This window comes from Chiloscyllium punctatum, chromosome 22 (assembly GCF_047496795.1).
Source record: "Chiloscyllium punctatum isolate Juve2018m chromosome 22, sChiPun1.3, whole genome shotgun sequence".
Classification (NCBI taxonomy): domain Eukaryota; kingdom Metazoa; phylum Chordata; class Chondrichthyes; order Orectolobiformes; family Hemiscylliidae; genus Chiloscyllium; species Chiloscyllium punctatum.
In genome coordinates, this window is record NC_092760.1 from 52481827 (window position 1) to 52501926 (window position 20100).

The 20100-nt window shown below is 40.1% G+C and overlaps 1 protein-coding gene across 12 annotated transcripts in view; it reads left to right on the forward strand.

The window, feature by feature from the left end:
- Nucleotides 1–20100, forward strand: part of dennd2b (DENN domain containing 2B) — a 462540-nt gene that overhangs the window by 210258 nt on the left and 232182 nt on the right. For all 12 annotated transcript variants that reach the window (XM_072592318.1, XM_072592325.1, XM_072592315.1 and 9 more), the window contains one exon: nt 14164–14268. In XM_072592318.1, coding sequence (XP_072448419.1) covers nt 14211–14268 — 58 coding nt within the window. In that variant the 5' untranslated portion in view covers nt 14164–14210. The remainder of the gene's footprint in view (nt 1–14163; nt 14269–20100) is intronic.

The following is a 20100-nucleotide window of genomic DNA, read 5'->3' on the forward strand; positions in this document are numbered from 1 at the left end:
CCCATATTCTTCCAAACCCTTCCTATTCATATACCCATCCAAATGCCTTTTAAATGTTGCAATTGTACCAGCCTCCACCACATCCTGTGACAGCTCATTCCATACATATACCACCCTCTGCGTGAAAAAGTTGTCCCTTGGGTCTCTTTTATATCTTTCCCCTCTCACCCTAAACCTATGCCCTCTAGTTCTGGACTCCCCAACCCCAGGGAAAAGACTTTGTCTATTTATCCCATCCATGCCCCTCATAATTTTGTAAACCTCTATAAGGTCACCCCTCAGCCTCCGCTCCAGGGAAACAGCCCCAGCCTGTTCAGCCTCTCCCTGTAGCTCAAATCCTCCAACCCTGGCAACATCCTTGTAAATCTTTTCTGAACCCTCTCAAGTTTCACAACATCTTTCCGATAGGAAGGAGACCAGAATTGCACGCAATATTCCAACAGTGGCCTAACCAATGTCCTGTACAGCTAGAACATGACCTCCCAACTCTTGTACTCAATACTCTGACCAATAAAGGAAAGCATACTAAATGCCGCCTTCACTCTCCTATCTACCTGCGACTCCACTTTCAAGGAGCTATGAACCTGCACTCCAAGGTCTCTTTGTTCAGCAACACTCCCTAGGACCTTATCATTAAGTATATAAGCCCTGCTAAGATTTGCTTAAGTGAGTGGGGGAGGGGGTGAAGGTGATAAGTCAGGGAGGAGGGTGGAGTGGATAGGTGGAAAAGAAGATAGGCAGGTAGGACAAGTCATGGGGACAATGCTGAGCTGGAAGTTTGGAACTGGGGTGAGGTGGGGGAAGGGGAAATGAAACTGTCCATTGATGCCCTGGGGTTGAAGCCTTCCAAGGAGAAAGAGGAGGCTTTCTTCCTCCAGGCATCGGGTGGTGAGGGAGCGGCGGTGAAGGAGGCACAGGACCTCCATGTCCTCTACAGAGTGGGAGGGGGAGTTGAAATGTTGGGCCACAGGGCAGTGTGGTTGATCGGTGCGGGTGTCCCAGAGATGTTCCCTAAAGCGCTCTGCTGGGAGGCGTCCAGTCTCCCCAATGTAGAGGAGACCTCATTGGGAGTAACGGATACAATAAATGATATTGGTGGATGTGTAGATAAAACTTTGGATGTGGAAGGCTCCTTTAGGGCCTTGGATGGAGGTGAGGGAGGAGGTGTGGGTGCAGGTTTTGCAATTTCTGTGGTGGCAGGGGAAGGTGCCAGGATGGGAGGGTAAGTTGTAGGGGGGCGTGGACCTGACTAGATAGTCACGGAGGTAACGGTCTTTGCGGAAGGTGGAAAGGGGTGGGGAGGGAAATATATTCCTGGTGGTGGGGTCCGTTTGGAGGTGGCGGAAATGTCGGCGGATGATTTGGTTTATGCGAAGGTTGGGAGGGTGGAAGGACAGGGCGTTCTGTCCTTGTTACGGTTGGAGGGATGGGGTCTGAGGGCGGAGGTGTGGGATGTGGGTGAGATGCGTTGGAGGGCATCTTTAACCATGTGGGATGAACTACTGTGCTTTTCCAGCACCACTAATCCAGAATCTGGTTTCCAGCATCTGCAATCATTGTTTTTACCTATGCGCTGTCTGTGTCTGGTGGAAGTGGATTCAATTGAAGTGTAATCTGAAAAGTAAGAATATGCAGGGCTATGAGGAGAGGTTATGGAAATACCACCACATGAGTGCAAAATACTCGAGCAGCATTTGTTTGATGTATTTATTGTTAACATTAATAACAAAGATATTTTGCATTGAAATTATACTGAGATGTTAGTTATAACATTTTTTAAAAATTCAATGCAATTCTTTTGCGCCCTGTTTAAACCAAATCGATCAGCACCAATTAAAATAACAAAACTTCACCTGAGTGTGAATTATTAATGATTGCAATCTGAATAGTTCGTATAGATTATGACAGATATGCATTCTCCAAAAATACACTGCAAATTTATTGTCAGTCAGGGAACAGCAAAAGAAAAGGGACAATGCTATTGTCTCAAGCTTTCTGCTTGAAATCATTGCCAAATGATTAGTTGTAATAACATTTACAGTCTTGATCACACTGGCACCAACTTTTACACATTCTGGTAAAAGAGGAAGATATAGAATTCAGTTGACTGGCGAATGAGATAAACTGAAATAGAAGAGTAAGATATGCTTTGAAAATTTGGAAAACATATAAACAGTCTCTGTAATTTGTGTTTTGATTGCAATCAGTCCAAGTTACCAAAAGAATTTGTTTGTGTTATGATTCTCATGACCTAATTATACAGTGGGAAGGGTTTTCATAATATTTACTCAGTATTCTGAACATGAAACTGTACATTTATAATGAAGACTGCAAATGGAATTTATTTAATGACAACATATTCAACTGCTTTTGGGGTTTGGTCATTTCATATCCATGGGAAAAAGTAATCATTCGTTTATCACTGAAGAGACTGCTATTTACAAGATTCTGAGGCACAGATGTTCAAAGGTGGCTATTCCAGCAAGCTTGTCTGGTGGATCAAAGTTTCACTTACCAGGCAAATGACTAACTTTACTATAGTTTCCTTTCATGGTTTATTCCAAGTACTGTGCTGAGTGTACATTTTTCCAACCCCCATCGTTTTACCTAATGAGGTGAGAATTTGATAATACTGCTTCCTGCATTGGAACAGTGACTAAACTTCTGAAGTACTTTTAATTGGTGATTAAAATATATTGGGACATCCTGAAGCTGTGAAATATAAATGCACACTACTTCTTTCTTTCTCTGACCAAAAAGAAATTTCTTCAGAAACTTATGCAATACAACTTTGACTCTGTAGCAGTCCATGGATGAAGCCATTAAAAGGTTAAATTCCCTATCGAATCATCATGACTGTGAATGCATCTCATTAAATCATATTTAGTCACAGAATGCAGTGTTACAGATTAGATTACATTACATTACTTTCAGTGTGGAAACAGGCCCTTCGGCCCAACTAGTCCACACCGACCTTCCGAAGAGCAACCCACCCAGACCCATTCCCCTACATTTACCCTACATTTACCCTTCACCTAACCCTACGGGCAATTTAGCATGGCCAATTCACCTAACCTGCACATTTTTTGGATTGTGGGAGTAAACTGGAGCACCCGGAGGAAACCCACGTAGACACGGGGAGAATGTGCAAACTCCCCACAGACAATTGCCTGAGGCGGGAACTGAACCTGGTCTCTGGTGCTGTGAGGCAGTGCTAAACATTGTGCCACCGTGCTGCCCAAACATGGTGGAATTTATCTAAACTGTGATAAATTGATGCCATCTAATTCACTTTCTCCCTTCGTCCAGTCACGGCATTGCATAGAGCTGACTCAATGATTTTTTGATTTGATTAGCTCACCAAACTGAGACCATTTTGTAACTTTCATCTCCATCAGTGTTGATGATTCTTGATGGCTAATATTCCTTCAATCTTACCACTCTGAATATTGGTGATGTGAGATTTGTTTGGATTATAAACAGCTAATGTACTAAATATAGCTGAGAAATATTCAGGACAGCCGTGAATCTACCTTTGCATTTTGTAAAGCACCTACCCAATTAAAATAAACTAAAATTATATATAATTGGTCATTTTTCACAGGATCACTTGGGTATTGAATACAATTGGCTTGAAAGCTGCTACTGATTTAAAAACAAAGTGCTGGAGAAACTCTGCAAATCTGACAGCATCTACGGTTGAAAACAAAAGAGTTACAGTTTCCGTTCCAAAATGATAACTTCAGAACCATTGGGATTGTGGGGTCTGAAGTTTGAGGGGCCTGGCTCCTGGGTAGAGGGTGTGTGTGTGTAAGAGCAGGGGTGGTAGGAGCAGTCATTTGAGGTAAGACTATGAGGTGCTCGTACTGTCCACATGTCCATCTCGGAGTATTGGCTGGCAGAGTTCTTACTGGGTTTGATGTAAGTTACAACATTTTGATTGTCTAAGATCATTTGAGATGTAATGTTCTTTACAATTTATAAAAGGAAGGTCCAGCTGGACCAGCAAATTCAACATCAATGTTTCAAACAAGAAAGGTGGGTGTATACCTATGATTTATAAAAAATATACATTTTACATCATGGAATTGTGCAGTGCGCTGCATGAACCTAGTATGGAGATGGAGTTTAAATGGTTATTGTAGTCTCCTTCTGACGGCCATTAAGATCCTAAATAAAGATGTCTGGGTGATTTTTACAGTAGACATGAGCCTGTAGTATTAAATAAAGGGTTTGCACAGTAAGTGTTGGCCTGCAATGTGGGTGAGAGAGAACCAAATAAATTTTTTTTATTGTAGTGTAGAAGAGAAAATATATTTGCACTCTGCGACAAATTGAAGGTTCGAAGATTTCTGACAGTACTTGTTTGAGGATTGGTCTTGCATTACAATTTATCTTCACCTTGTGTGCAAATGACTTGAAGACCAAGGCCTCAGTCATCTTCAAGATCCACTCTGGTGTAAATACAACAGAGCAGGACTCTGATCTTCTAAGGCTGGAGACACCAGTTCAAATTCTGGGGCCAGAGTTATGAATATGATGATGGTGCTTCATTAACCTTTGCAATGATCACTACCACTCTATCCCTCATCTGGCCTTGCAAAGGAAATCTCCCATGCAAATGCTTTCTCCTAGGATAATAGGTCTGTTCCCTTTGAGACTCAATAATATTTTGCCTTTCCACAAAGTCCTTATGACCTCACCGTATTGGTTTAATGCAGTGCTCAGCATTAACCTTTTCACCTTGCACACCAGCCACATTTCAGGGGCCCAGGTAGAAATTAGGTTTTTCACTCTTTCCAGCCATTGGAGTTCTGGAGCCCAAAGATCCTTTTTGAGCTGCTTCAATCAGTTAAGTAGCCAACTCCCCCCAGACCTCAAGACTTATTTTCTTCTAAGGTTGCAACTACCTGGGGGCTTTAAAAGAGAAATTGTTCCAGTTGCCAAAATTGTCTATCTCTCCCCAACTTTAACATTTTAGATATACTTAAAAAGAAATGCATGCATATAAATAGATCACTCAGTCACACCACTTTTTAAATAATGCGTGATGATGATTAGATTAGATTCCCTACAGCGTGGAAACAGGCCCTTTGGCCCAACCAGACCACACTGACCCTTCGAAGAGTAACCCACCCAGACCCATTTCCCTCTGACTAATGTACCTAACACTATGGGCAATTTAGCATGGCAATTCACCTGACCTGCACATCTTTGGATTGTGGGACGAAACTGGAGCACCCGGAGGAAACACTGGGAGAATGTGCAAACTCCACATAGACAGTCGCCTGAGGCTGGAATTGAACCTGGGACCCTGGTGCTGTGAGGCAGCAATACTAACCACTGAGCCACCGTGCTGCCCTAAATGATATGTGAAGCATATCTCTTAAACTGTACTATAAAAATATTTAGAGCATGCTGTTGTGTTCGCTTGACCTTTTTAACTCCAAGAACAGTGTAGCATCACAGGGGAGTTTCCAGACATACTGTGTCCCTGGAATAAGCTATAACAAGACTTCTGAAATATTGACACAATGATTGCAATGTTTTTGAAACTTGAATTTTTCATTTTTTTGGTTTAATTCAAAAATAAGTTGAACTGCAGGTTTTTCTGTTCCAGCTTTTGCTTATATTTGATTTGTGGAAATGCAAACTTTGCTTCACAATTTCCTAAATTCCTAATTTCCCTAAACTAGTGTACAGTATCGTTCCTTTTCTGGAAAGTAAAAAGTTTTGAGATACTAGACATTTTCATTCACAGATGTGTGGTACTGGAAGATCATCCTTGCACCAGTGAGGGAATTGGTGTTATAGCTCAAGTTATTCATTTGGGCATGTTCGATGACAACTGTCATAACTTGTAGACCACTGTACTAAATTTTCAACTGTGTGTCATTTGGGGCAATTGTTGTGATAAATGGCTTGGTTAATGATATTTAATATTGTATGAATCTAAACATCAACAATTTTCAACTGCTGAAAACCTTATTAGTTTCAAAGTCCAGCCAACCAAATGTTGAAAGATATAACACACAAGTCTATTCTTATTAACTTGCAAACTTATCTTAGATGTATTCATTGCATACCATGTACCTCCAAATAAAACCTGAGAGCTTGATCCTATATAATACAAAAGTATAGGTGAGCCCCCAATTTCTATTCAAGTAACATGCATTTGTACAATTAACAATCAAACACACAACTTGTTGATATTACTGATTATAAGCAGTTGAATATCTAAAATTATAACAATGAAAGAAAACTGTCAAAAACTAATTTTTTTGTAAGCCAACAATTAAATCTTTACCTGCTTTTGAACATAGTTCAACCTTTGTAAAGTATATAGATTAGTGACACAGCTAACAATGCACGCAAAGGTATTTTTATACAAACCTGATAGGCAGTGTGCTTCTAGAGAACATTGAAGTCTGTGCGTATAATTTCAGGAGAGCGTACAGTTGGACTATTTGAGCACTTTTTTATGTAGCCTCCAAGCTCTTTCAGTGCATTTACTAAACTATAACCTAAGCATGTAAAATGACAATTAACATTTCATCACTGTAGTATCACAACAGAAACATACTATCTCTGTGAAACTCAATATACACAAGGAATAATTGCTGCACTGATGGGTACTAAAAGTGTTTGGGGAGACTTTCAGATTTGGAGATCCCGGAAATGTTACACTGGTGTAATCTTGTGTGCTTAAGGATGTAAGAATATTCCTCTTCAGCTAAAGGAAATTAGAATAGTTTCACTTACTGATGAAAGGAAAATTGAGCTGAAACAGAACAGTACTAACCCCAAAACTGATATCCAGTTCTGCCAAGAATGGGTCATGGGCTATAATATACAGATTTTATAAAACCAGGAATTGATATGTCTTTATAAAACACTTTAAAGTATCATTATCAAACACTATGCCTCTTAATGTAATTCACAAGCCCAGTAAATATGTGGTTTCCCACCTTTGACTGCATGTTCTGGGAAAAGTATTGAGCATGTTGCATACTGGGCTTAGTGCCTGCCACTTGGGTCAGTCTGAAATGCATACCTTTATCAAAATTGCACATGTACCAACTGTAGTTTGATAGAAATGTTAGTATAAAAACTTAAACTTTTGGTAATCCTGACTTCTAAACGAAGATCCATTCTTGCTGCAGTGTATTTTACAGGGCATTACGCAGCTGGTAAGCTGTAATGTCTTGTGAGCTGGATACAGTAAAGAAGAACCTAAAACATATGCATGTACATATAAACGGAACCCCAGGGGTCCTATAGCTTAGTTAGCTGGATAGCTGAGAGACTCTCACTTTCTCACGGTCTGGTAGGACCATGGTGACTTTACTGATACATATGGTGGGATATACAAACATGGATTCACAGGTAATGACTGAACATGTTAGGTGTCTTTACAACTATTTGGTTATTTCATGTGAGCTCCTCTTGCTTAAATCTGGAACCTACCAAGTATTGTCTATCTTCATTACTTTTCCTTGTGTCATTTAAATGCCAGCAGTAAGAATACTGAAAGAAAATGCTGTTAGGAAAAATAAATATAAGAATGAAATAAAAAGTGCAGCAATTGCAGGCGACAAGCAATATTATCCAATTGTTTCGCACTGAATTGTTGTGATGATGGTGAATGCACTGTCTAAAGAAGAAGCAGATTCAATAAAATCTTTGAAAAAGGAATTGAACAAAGATATGGAGACAAGAAATTGCAGAGCTGTAGGGAAAGAGCAGAGGGTGAGGATTACTGAGTGGGCTTCAAAAGCGACCAGCACAGGCTTGTTCTGTGTGGTTCTACGATAAATGAAAAACTCTGTTCCCATGCTGCAAAGACATTCACGAATCTCTGTTTGCAAAATGTACAGAATAAACTTTGCAGTTCCTGCACTTGGCATTCATGATGCCAGATAGCATGAAGACACACTCGTGTGCAGTGAACTGTGTTCATTGAGGGGATACATTCTTACATCGTTTAAGTCCTTATTGATTTTAGTTTATGTTTTACTATTCTATGAGTCTGAGTTTGCAAGTTCACATCCTCATAGTATTGTGCTGGTGATGGGTGCAGTGACCATATCCAGGATTTCTTTCAGATGACCTATCACTTAAATTGATCCATTTTTCCATTTTTTTAAAAAAAGAAATATCTCAAACTTATTCAAGGAATAAAATGGTTTTAAAAACTTCTAAGCCTTATAAATAATTTACAGCCCGATTTGATCTCGTGTCCACACTCCAAACTCGTTTTGCAATATTCATGCCATATTTGATCTGAATAACTTTTCAACCGCACATTCATGCCACTGCCAAAACTGCCTATTTTCATCTCTTTAACATTACTTGACTTTACCCTTGTCTCAGCTCATGTACTACTGTAACTCTCATTCATACTTTCAACATCTCTCAACTCAACAATTCCAACACACTCCCATCTGGTCTCCCACACACTACCTCTGGAAACCTGAGGTCGCCCAAGACACTGCTGCTCATGTCTTAACTGTCAGCAAGTTCTGTTCCCTGGCAATCCCTGCACACTATCACTTGCATTGGCTCCTGGTCAAGCATCATATTAATTTAAAAATTCTCTCCCTTGTTTACGAATGACCTTGCTGTCTCTGTAATCTTCTCACAGCTTACAGCCTTTTGATATGATTACATTCCTCTAGTTTTGACCTGTTGTGCATTCCTGATTATAATTACTTAGGTGAAAGTAATCAGTGATGGTTTCCATGGTTCCAGTTGCCTAGACCTAGTTTTAGCATTCTGATCTTACACCCCTCTGCCGCCTTAGCTCATTTTTCTTAAGTCACTCCATATAACCTTTCACTTTTTGGTCATCTGATTCAACATCTTGGTTCTGGATTCGTGGTGCTGGAAGAGCACAGCAGTTCAGGCAGCATCCGAGGAGCAGTAAAATCGATGTTTCGAGCAAAAGCCCTTCATCAGGAATAAAGGCAGAGAGCCTGAAGGGCCACCCTACCTCTTGCAACTGCATTGGCGCCACCTCGTGCTCCCACGAGGAGGTTGAGCAATTCATCAACTTCACCAACACATTCCACCCTGACCTTAAATTTACTTGGACCATCTCTGACACCTCCCTCCCCTTCCTGGACCTCTCCATCTCCATTAATGACGACCAACTTGACATTGGCATTTTTTGCAAACCCACTGACTCCCACAGCTACCTGGATTACACCTCTTGCATGCCCTCCAACGCATCTCGTCCACATCCCGCACCTTCGCCCTCAGACCCCACCCCTCCAACCGTAACAAGGACAGAACACCCCTGGTGCTCACCTTCCACCCTACCAACCTTCACATAAACCAAATCATCCGCTGACATTTCCGCCACCTCTAAAAAGACCCCACCACCAGGGATATATTTCCCTCCACACTCCTTTCCGACTTCCGCAAAGACCGTTCCCTCCCTGACTACCCGGTCAGGTCCACGCCCCCCTACGACCCACCCTCCCATCCTGGCACCTTCTCCTGCCACCGCAGGAATTGCAAAACCTGGACCCACACCACCTCCCTCACCTCTATCCAAGGCCCTAAAAGAGCCTTCCACATCCATCAAAGTTTTACCTGCACATCCACCAATATCATTTATTGTATCCGTTGCTCCCGATGCGGTCTGCTCTACACTGGGGAGACTGGACGCCTCCTAGCAGAGCGCTTTAGGGAACATCTCTGGGACACCCGCACCGATCAACCACACTGCCCTGTGGCCCAACATTTCAACTCCCCCTCCCACTCTGCCGAGGACATGGAGGTCCTGGGCCTCCTTCACTGCCGCTCCCTCACCACCCGATGCCTGGAGGAAGAACGCCTCATCTTCCTCCTTGGAACATTTCAACCCCAGGGCATCAATGTGGACTTCAACAGTTTCCTCTTTTTCCCTTCCCCCACCTCACCCTAATTCCAAATTTCCAGCTCAGCACTGTCCCCATGACGTGGTAATACCTGCCTATCTTCTTTTCCGCCTATCTTCTTTTCCATCTATCCACTCCACCCTCCCCCACTCACCAGTTTTACTCTATGCTACTTTCTCCCCACCCCCACCCTCTTCTAGCTTATCTCTCTCCCTTCAGGCTCTCTGCCTTTATTCCTGATGAAGGGCTTTTGCCCGAAACGTCGATTTTACTGCTCCTCGGATGCTGCCTGAACTGCTGTGCTCTTCCAGCACCACTAATCCAGAATCTGGTTTCCAGCATCTGCAGTCATTGTTTTTACCTACCTGATTCAACATCTTGTCATATGGCTTGATGTCAAACTTGGTGTTAGAATATTCCTATAAAAATCCTTGGGGAGTTTCAGTACATTTATAGGCACTATGAATATAAGTGGGTGTTTGAAACTAATATTTTGTCGGATAGATTTTCAGTTGATCTTCCTCTTTTCCCCAGTTTCTCACTGTTTTGGTTGATGTGACCAAGTAAGGAAGTGAAATAGGATTGAGGAGCCAAATGGTCTACTCCTGATCTTAACTTATATGTTTATATAGTTAAATATTTAACTTTCCTCTGAATGTTGCACATCGGTGCAAAAGACAAGGCTGAACCACATTCAATCATCTACAGTCAAAAGTGGCAATGTGAACATTTGGCTCAGCCTTCTCCTGTGATCCCCAATATCACTGATGCTGGTCTTCAGCCAATTTGATTGATTTGAAACAATTTAAAGGAACACTGGATGCTGTAAAGGCTAACAGCCCTGACAACATCTCTGCAATAATACTAAAGCCAAGTGCTCCAAGACTACCTGAAGCTGTTTCCAAGCTGTTCCAGTACAGTTACAGCATAGACATTACCCAGAAATATGAGATTTGAAATCCAGTCCACAAACAGGACAAATCTAACTCGGCCAGTAACAGCCCCATTAGCCTCCTCTCAATCATTAAAGTGGTGGAAGTGTCATTGACAATGCTTAAAAAGCAACACTGATGTAACAGTGACCTGCTTACCATGTGCCATCTGTGTTTTGCCAGTGCCAGACTAGCTCCAAGGTTTATTGTAGCCTTGCTGTAGATGTGGATGGAAGAGAGGACATGAAAGTGACTGCCCTTGGAGTTAGGCAGCATTCAGCGGACAGAAGGCTAAATCTGACATCAAGGGTCTGAGCAGAATTGAAGCCAATGAGAATTGGGGAAAGTCTCTCTCTCTGGTGGTCAGATTCATATCTAGCATAAAGAAAAATGCTTCTGGTAATTGGAATTTGATCATCTCAGTTCCTGGACATGGCTGCAGCAGTTCCTCAAGATAATGTCGTCGGCCAAAACATCCTCTGCTTTTACCACCTTCGTGATAAGATCAGAGGTGGATATATTCATGGATGATTGTGCAATGTTCAGCACAAGTTGTGACTCTTCAGAAACGGAAACAGTCCATGTCAATATGTAGTAGGACCCAGACAATATTCAGGCTTTGCTTGATAGAAGGAACATTGACATCACACAAGTGTCATCTCCAATGAAAGACAATCTAACCATCTCCCCTCCTTTGTATAAAATGACATCATCAACATCCTGGGAGTTACCATTTGAGCTGAAGAGGTCAGACATTGGGAATTCTGAGATGAATAATTCACCTTGTGACTTCCCCCAAACCTGTTCTTCTTATCATTGTGAGCTGTCCCTCAATCGAGGATGGTACCTACTCAAGTTTGTAATTTTCTGCTTCAATCTTCAATTAACTGAACAGATTGATTCTTGACCGATCTGTCTTTATGCCCACGAGTCAAGATTTCCCACAAGGCAATAGATCTAGACGACAAGATTTGCTTGCTTTCCTTTCTTTCTGCACCAGTGTGCCTCCTCATTAAGATGTTTAGACTCCAAGCATGGTGCAGTTTGATGGATGAAATATTGCCCTTGTAAATGATTGGTAACAAGTTCTACTCAGTTATTAAAGTCAATGCTTCTGTGCATCAAGAAGAGCTGCAGGATGTCTTTATAGTCTTTGTGTTGTCCTTTCCTGAAATGTTGACCATTTGAGAATTTAGCAAGTAGGAGTTTGTCGAAGAGATGCTTCAGCCATCTGTGTGCAGTTTGTGGTAGCTGGTTTTGAAGGATTTTTCCATGAATATTTGTCAGGCTGGCTTTAAGTAGGACACTAACATTTGGTTGCAATCCTCCCATCAAATCCAGAGAATGCATCCGAGGCATTGCCGGTGGAATCTCTCTAACACTTCTCTGTGTCGTTGATGCACAGTTCCAAGTGCATCGTAGGAGTGTGGTAACGACATCTGTTCTGTACACAAGAGCTTTCGTTGGTTTGTAGAAGTCATTATTGTCAAAAGCTGGCTGTTGTAGTTTGTACAATACGCAGCTGGTACAACTGATCTGGCATTGGATCTCCTTGTTGTCAGAGATTGTTTGGTACATAAGAATTGCTGTTAACTGTGCTAGTGTTTCAAACAGAAAACAAGTATTATACAACACAGTTAAAAAATAAAACATCCCAATTCACTTCACAGGAGTATAGTCTCTCTTTTTGAGAGTAGTGGCTGTCAAATGATCTCCTACAGCATATGTGGGAGGTACAATCTTTGACTAAATAGTTCTTCTGGGTTGGTCTGAATTTTATCTAGCACCAACAAGGCTCATGGGAATAACCTCTATCATCCCATATGAATGTGATTGCAGTAACACTAAAAATGTTGGCAATATCCAGTTCAAAGCAGTGCACTTTATTTGCTTTCCATCCCTCACTATTATTCACTTCCTCTATCACTGACAGCAGTGTGCACCATATACAAGATGCACTGCAGCACTTTGTAAAGGCTGTTTTGACCAAAACCTTTCAAATGTCTTTCATTGCCAACTTCTATCACTATGAAGGACAAAGGCAGTAGAACCTGCTGCATTCCAGGAAAGAAAAAATGTCTTCAACTGATAAACCATCAGAAAAATTCTGTGACTTATATGCATCTGTAATCCATATAAAGGTTTCAAATCGTTTGGAATGCAAATCCATTGCTGTGCTTCTATTTTCTCCAGGCGATTGACTGAAAATCACTGAAACTTAACTGAGTAGTGATCTTTGGATGTGAAAGAAGTATAATCTCAGAAATTGAATCCATTGTTTAACAACTTGGTCACAGATTTCCACCAGCTGTTGATTCAAATGGGGAGCTTTAATTTTGGCTTAATTCAAGAAAAAAGCAGGAGAGCTGTTTAACAAAATACAACCCGTATTGTAGAATGCACCCTTTAGATTATGCTGGTAACTTGATGAATGATTCAAGGGAGTTGCTGTGTACTAATGCTACAGTGTAAGCCCACTGTTTATAAATGTGAGTGTGTGTCTAAGGCAGTGTATTTATGTTTCAAGAACATGTGACCTGTGGGTTGATTATGATTTCAGACTTACAACCTCCACAAAGAGAAATTTGCATTTTATTGATGCCTATGAATTGAGTCAAAGCAACCACCATGGGGGAAGAAAGGACAACTGTTGAGGAAGCCATTCTAAAGCATTCAATTCAGTTTTTTCATGCCTCTACATCATACAATTTATAAAATGTTTCTTAGCAATAAATGGCACAAGAGTATGTCAGTGGTATATGTTTAAAAGATGAGAGGTATTTTTAAAAAACCTGCATTTTATGTTGCCTCTGGGCTTGATACAATTGACTCAATATTGCATTGAACTTGTGGATTGCATATGCTTCGTGATGCAGTTGCAGCATTCTGTCTGTGTAAGCTTAAAGCTGAGTTCACCAAATGTCATTAAACAATGCCAGGGCCATTGGATAGAGAAAATAATGGGTCAGAATGGGAAACCTTTTCAAAATGAATTGATTAATTTATAAATAAATCCATTGCGGTTTGGTACTAATTTTTGTCTGACTACACTCCTGTGAAGTGAATTGGGATGTTTTATTATCCGAAGTGTGTTGTATAATACTTGTTTTTGTTTGAAACACTAGCACAGTGAACAGCAATTCTTATGCACCAAGCAATTCTATGTATTGAAATCCAAATTCACAATTTCTACCTGATGAAAGGTGAATTGCTACATGATACAGTTTTATCTCCATCACAATGAATGGGTTTTAACTTGGTGACCCATGTTAATGATCCATTATTGTTTACCGAGTTTAGATTGAAAGGTTGATGCAAGTTAATGAGATGTCATCTTTCCTCTGCAGGTGACCAGGGATACTGAGGGGATTGGTAAGGATGACTGCCAACAAAAATGCCAGCGCTAATCACACAGCTGGAGCAACCAAAGCAGCTTGTGACACGAGCACCAGGTGAGAGATGTGTCCCAGGCCATCATCTCTTTTTAAAAAAAATTTCTACATTAAATAAGGAGTTTGCAATCTCCAAAGGGTATATTGCACAAATTTTCTCATTGCTTCGGCATAGTTTCTCACTGCCTATCTACGCTGTTATCCAGGGAAATGCCAGAATATCTGTATGACTTTATTGTCCAATATTCTTTGTTCTAGCATAGTTGCTTTCCAGAGCTATCATGTTTTCATGGCCCTAATAGGGCTTTCAATGCAAAATGTAATTGAATGATTTTCTGAATTGCAAGATTTTCTGAAAATAGTCTCATAATGTAGGAAAATGTGAAGTTATGCACTCTGGCATGAATAATAGAGGAGCTGAAAATTATTTAAGTGGAGAAAGACTACATAAAGCTGGAGCACAGAGGGATTTATGGATAAATCTGTGCATAAATCACAGAAGCTTACAAGACCAGTAGAAAATAGGGAAAGAAAACTGAATCTTGGTTGTTATTTCAAAGGGAATAGAGTGTAAAAGTAGGTACGTCTTTCAAAAACAATACAATGGTAGGCTTCAAGTGGAATCCTGTGAATGATTTTGATCCCCTTATCTAAGAAAAGAGACACTGGCATTGGAAGCAAAGCAGGTTCACCTAGGTTAGTCCTGGCTATGAAGGGATTTTCTTTTGCAGAGATGTTGGACTTGTACTGATTGAAGCTTAGAAGAATGAGAAATGACCTTATTGAAACATACAAGATTCTTAGGGGTTTGACAAGCTAGATGCAGAAAGGTTGTTTCCATTTTGTGGGAGGGTCCAGGACCAGAGGGCATAACCTCAACGTAAGGGGTTGCCCAGTTGGGACAAATGTGGAGGAATTTCTTCCATCAGAGGGAAATCTGTGATATTTTTTAACATGGAGAGCTGAGGAGGCAGTATGGTTAAGTCTGTTTGAGGCTGAGATAGAACAGATGTTTAATCAATAGGGGAATGCAGACTTCTGGGGGAAAGATAAGAAAGTGGAGGTAAGGATTATCATCTCTACCATGACCTCATTGAAAGGTAGAGCAGATCAATAGGCTGACTTGCCTACTTCTGCTCCCAAATCTTATAGTCTTATGATTTCTACCATGAGAAATCCCTCCTCATTTCTGTCCCAACTGGAAGTCTTATGATTTCTACCATACGACTATACGATTTGGGAACAGACGTAGGCAATTCAGCCTACTTTCAGGGGATGACACGGTGGCTCAGTGGTTAGCGCTGCTGCCTCATAGCACCAGGGACCCAGTGGAATTTGCACATTTTCCCCGTGTCTACGTGGGTTTCTTCTGGGTGCTGCAGTTTCCTCCCACAGTCCAAAGGTGTGCAGGTTAGGTGAATTGACCATGCTAGATTGCCTGTGGTGTTCAGGGATGTGTAGGTTAGGTGTATTAATCAGGGGTAAATATAGAGGGGTAAAAAATGTGGAAACAGGCCCTTCGGCCCAACCAGTCCACACTGATCCTCCGAAGAGTAACCCACTCAGACCCATTTCCCTCTGACTAATGTACCTAACACTATGGGCAATTTAGCATGGCCAATTCACCTGACCTACACATCTTTGGACTGTGGGAGGAAACTGGAGCACCCAGAGGAAACCCACGCAGACACTGAGAATGTGCAAACTCCACACAGGCAGTCACCCGAGGCTGGAATTGAACCTGCGACACGCCCAATGGGGAATGGGTTTGAGTGGGATACTCTTTGGAGGGTTAGTGTGGACTTGTTGGGCCGTAGGGCCTGTTTTCACGCTGTAGGGATTCTATGAAATACGCTGTGATCACCATCTGAGTAAATACAGACATAAAATAGAAACATAAGCAGACAAAGTCAAAAACTTCAAGAACAGCCAGTACTGTGAAAATAGAAAATTCCAGAGTAGCCACAACAAAACTAAATACAAAGAGACAAAGCAATAATTAAACAAAATTATCAGAATGCTCCTCAAAATAAAAAGAAAACAACATTAGTATGCAGCAGCGGTGACCTCAGTGTAGACATCAGTTAGGCAAAACTGGATATATAACCGTATGTTTTTTGAGTATAAATCCAAAAAAATCAACTTTTGACACTTACTTCTCTGTTTCAGATGTAACAAACTTTCACAAGCAGTGAAGTAAAGCCTACATCCTTAACCTACTAACCTACTCTTATCCTGCCCCTTGTCTACTGTTTACCCGTTAAACTCTGCATTATAGAAGTTACTTTGGTTATTGCTCAAACCACTGAAGTTTAAGTAAAAAAAACTGCTGGTGAACTGGAGTTTACAAAATGGAGCTCGTGACATAGGTATTTAGAATACTCAACACAAAAGATACAACTGTAGAACGTAGCTATCGGCTGTGGTCAGAGCAAAATAAAACAGGCATAAGCGGATTAGGGCAATATTTAATTTCTAAAAAAAAATTACAGTGGTTAGAAGAGAAAGGACATGGAGTAATCCAATAATGTCAGAAGACCTATCAAAGAATGTGAATAATACTTCACAGTTTAACTGTAAATCTCAAGCAGTGAATAATTAGTTCTTTGGTGGTACAGAACTAGGTATAGTGGAAAAAAGACAATTTGTTGAGTTTTTTGGCTCGCAGTCATCAGGATAATTTGCAAAAGAGTCACCAAGGCAAAGGGAAAACAGCATTTATATTGCATAAGAAGAGAATACCAAAATCTCAATGGGCCCCTATCTGTTGATTCACCATGCAAACTTGATGCTGATGTCAAAGCCATTCGGTGGGCTTATGACGATCTTAATCACATCATTTCTCTCTATATATTTTGTAAACTTATGAACAGATCTAAGACCATGATTATTTGGTCCTGAAGAGTGACCAGGCAGTTAAGGCATGTCAAAGCTTTGAGCAACAGGTCACGTCTTCCACGCTGCTACTATATTTGTCAATAACAGGATGCTGCTGTTAAGCAAAAAGGATCATTGACCTGTTGCAGTAAATGAGTGTATAAATTTCATTGCCTGTGTGATGTCTGTTATGCAGGCAGTATGTCCGAAAGACTTTCCTGTTGTATCCCAGCCTGTCCCTTTGAAAGTTCATAATAAGCAAGGTACTGAACATACCTAATCAGCACCTTCTTGCAAAACTCTAAACAAGTGTCCAACATTAGATATGTTGTCCAATTGTGAAATTGCATTCTAAATTATAGTGAACGTGCAAAGAATTAGGCTGACATGCAACTTCGGCTTGTCAGCTGGGCTTGAAGTGTGCTGCACTTGCACATACTGGAGGCTACAGATGTGAATGCAGTGGGCCCAGTACTTTGTACACTGACTGATGAGTGCAAAATGAAAGCCTTTGACAAAATGTCTTTTTTTAAGCATTATTCCGTGCATAGTTGTTATGTAAACTTTGAGATGCAGGAATGGTTGAGAACAATTTATTTGTATCTTCTTACAGTACATACGGTGAGTAAAGGGATTGGTCTCCCTCTATTTGAACAGTCTTTTCTAAACAGCTGCGGTCATGGTAGTTGTTGAGAATGCTTGTACTTAATGTGTAGTTGACACGTGATGATTACGGGAATGGAATTATTGCTCCAAGGGATTTGTTAATGTACATCTGCTCAAACTGGCATTTTCACTGCGTCAGGGACAACTTGTGCGAAATTCCAATATTCAGGCAGAAAACTGAGTTACATACAGAAGTGTAGAGATATGCAGGCCTTGTCATGTTACACCAAATTATTCTCCAGTGATAATTTCCACATAGGATTATTAACCTTGCAGTAACGGTGTTACATTGTATGTGAGTAGTATTAACTAATGTTTTCTGGAATAGATGCAGTTAGGTTCAATAGTGTGGTGGTAAGTTGAATGAGAAATGAGCATGGATGATATCTTTTTCAAAAAATGTCTCAAAATAGAAATGTAAGTCTGTGGAAACTAGCAAACATTTTAGTAATGAATTTCACATCATTTAACCAAATGCTACTGAACAAACCTCAACTTCACCAAGTATTTTCTCGCAAAGCAATGTACTTTGCAGAAGATTTGATGATGAGTTTTTACTCAAAGAAATATTTTGTTTATTTAAGAGATCTTTATATCATCTGATATAGCTAAGTACTTCATGGGCAATTAATTACTTTTGGACTGTAGTCACAGTTGATAATAGTCAAAAACAGCCAATTTCCACTTAGCAAGTGTCCATAACCACTGAAAGAGGTAAAGAATGGATAATTTGTTTTAGTTGACCATGGAGGAAAAAAACTAATGGTGAAAAGAGTTAGAAAATATCAAAGTTGATAGTCATCTAATGTGTCTTCTTCGGAAGCATGCTGTAAGTTCAGGGGACTTGTCTTATTCTATTTAAAGTCATGCAATCTGAAATATTTTCATGAAAGCATAAGAAGTAGATATTTAGAAATAAGTTGCCCATATCTTAATTATTGTTTTAAAAATCTTGAGCATTTCAAAGAGAATTTGGATATAAGCTAGTATGTGATTGGTACCTGATGGTTTAGTCTTGTTCCCAGTGATTTGTTGGCTGAATGTATATTTAATATTACAACAATATCAATTAGAAATTAGGTGGTACAGTCGTTAGTGCTACCTTTATTTAAATTTTATGTTTCAAGTTTAAACTCCAGGCAGGTTAATAGGGCAACCATCTCTGGTTTCTCATTTTTCCTGGCTAAAAGAATCTGATGTGATACTGCTAAATGAGTCATTACAGTTAGAAGCACAGAGGAGTAGCTGGCATGTGGAATTATGGAAAGTACTTTTTTTGTGCCTTGGATTAATGCTGTTGCAGAATAAAGGTGTTTTTTTTCCTTTTTCCTCCACTTTCCTAGTCTGGATAAGTTTAAAAAAAAAATCAATTTTATTGTTTCGTAGAATTAGCAGCTCAAACTTTAAAGAACGCAAAACATCACAAAAAGCCTCTGGCGTTTCAATACTTGACTGAATACTTAGCTTTTTAACTCGGGTTCAGAAAGTCATGTGTAGGTTTGTGTCCTCTAATTTATGATCACTGCAGTGCCAGAAATTCTATATTAACAGGCTTAAATAAGTACTGTTCACATTACATATTTGACACCTATACATCCTAAAGTTATCCAACAATATATTGCATGTTTTTTAGAAACAGAGTATATGCCAAAACAGCTCAGTATGTGTGAAGTCAGTATACTCGCTCAACTCAATGGATATACCATTCGTTGCGAAAAGATTAATTAGCTTTAAAGATCTATGTCATGAGGAATGCCTTAATTGTAAGAAAAAAATGAACCTTGACAAATGATCCTTGGTTATATCTACCTATTGAAAATCCCTATGAAGTTCCAAATATAAGGATAAATTCTTACCATATTCTTATTTTAAATTTGTTTTGGTTTGTTTCAGTAATGGGAATTTATTTCAAATCCTTTTTAAGAGGAATTTGTGCAGTTATGCTTAACATTATTTTTGTTGTAGAATGGAGATGAACTTGTTGTCTGGGCACATAGTTTGAATATGGCAAACAGCCGAAAACTTAGATTCTGAATGTTTATCGTGGCCTTCAGAATCCATGTGAATTTCTCATTATCTGACCATTATTGACTAACTAGATCCTTGTCTTGAGTTTCCTCACAACTTCTTATATTGGCAAAACTTGAGACTCAACTGTTTGGTTCCTTTTTTTTTATCAGTTTTTAGTGCACGTGACCAATATAGATTTTTATCTAAAGATTTAGCTGTTACAGCTGCAAATAAAGACACTGCTTCCAGAGTCAAACAGGTTTCACTGATTTAAGGAACTTCTGCACCATTCCATGGCATGAATTAAATCATCCCTCAGATACAAAAATAAAATAAATC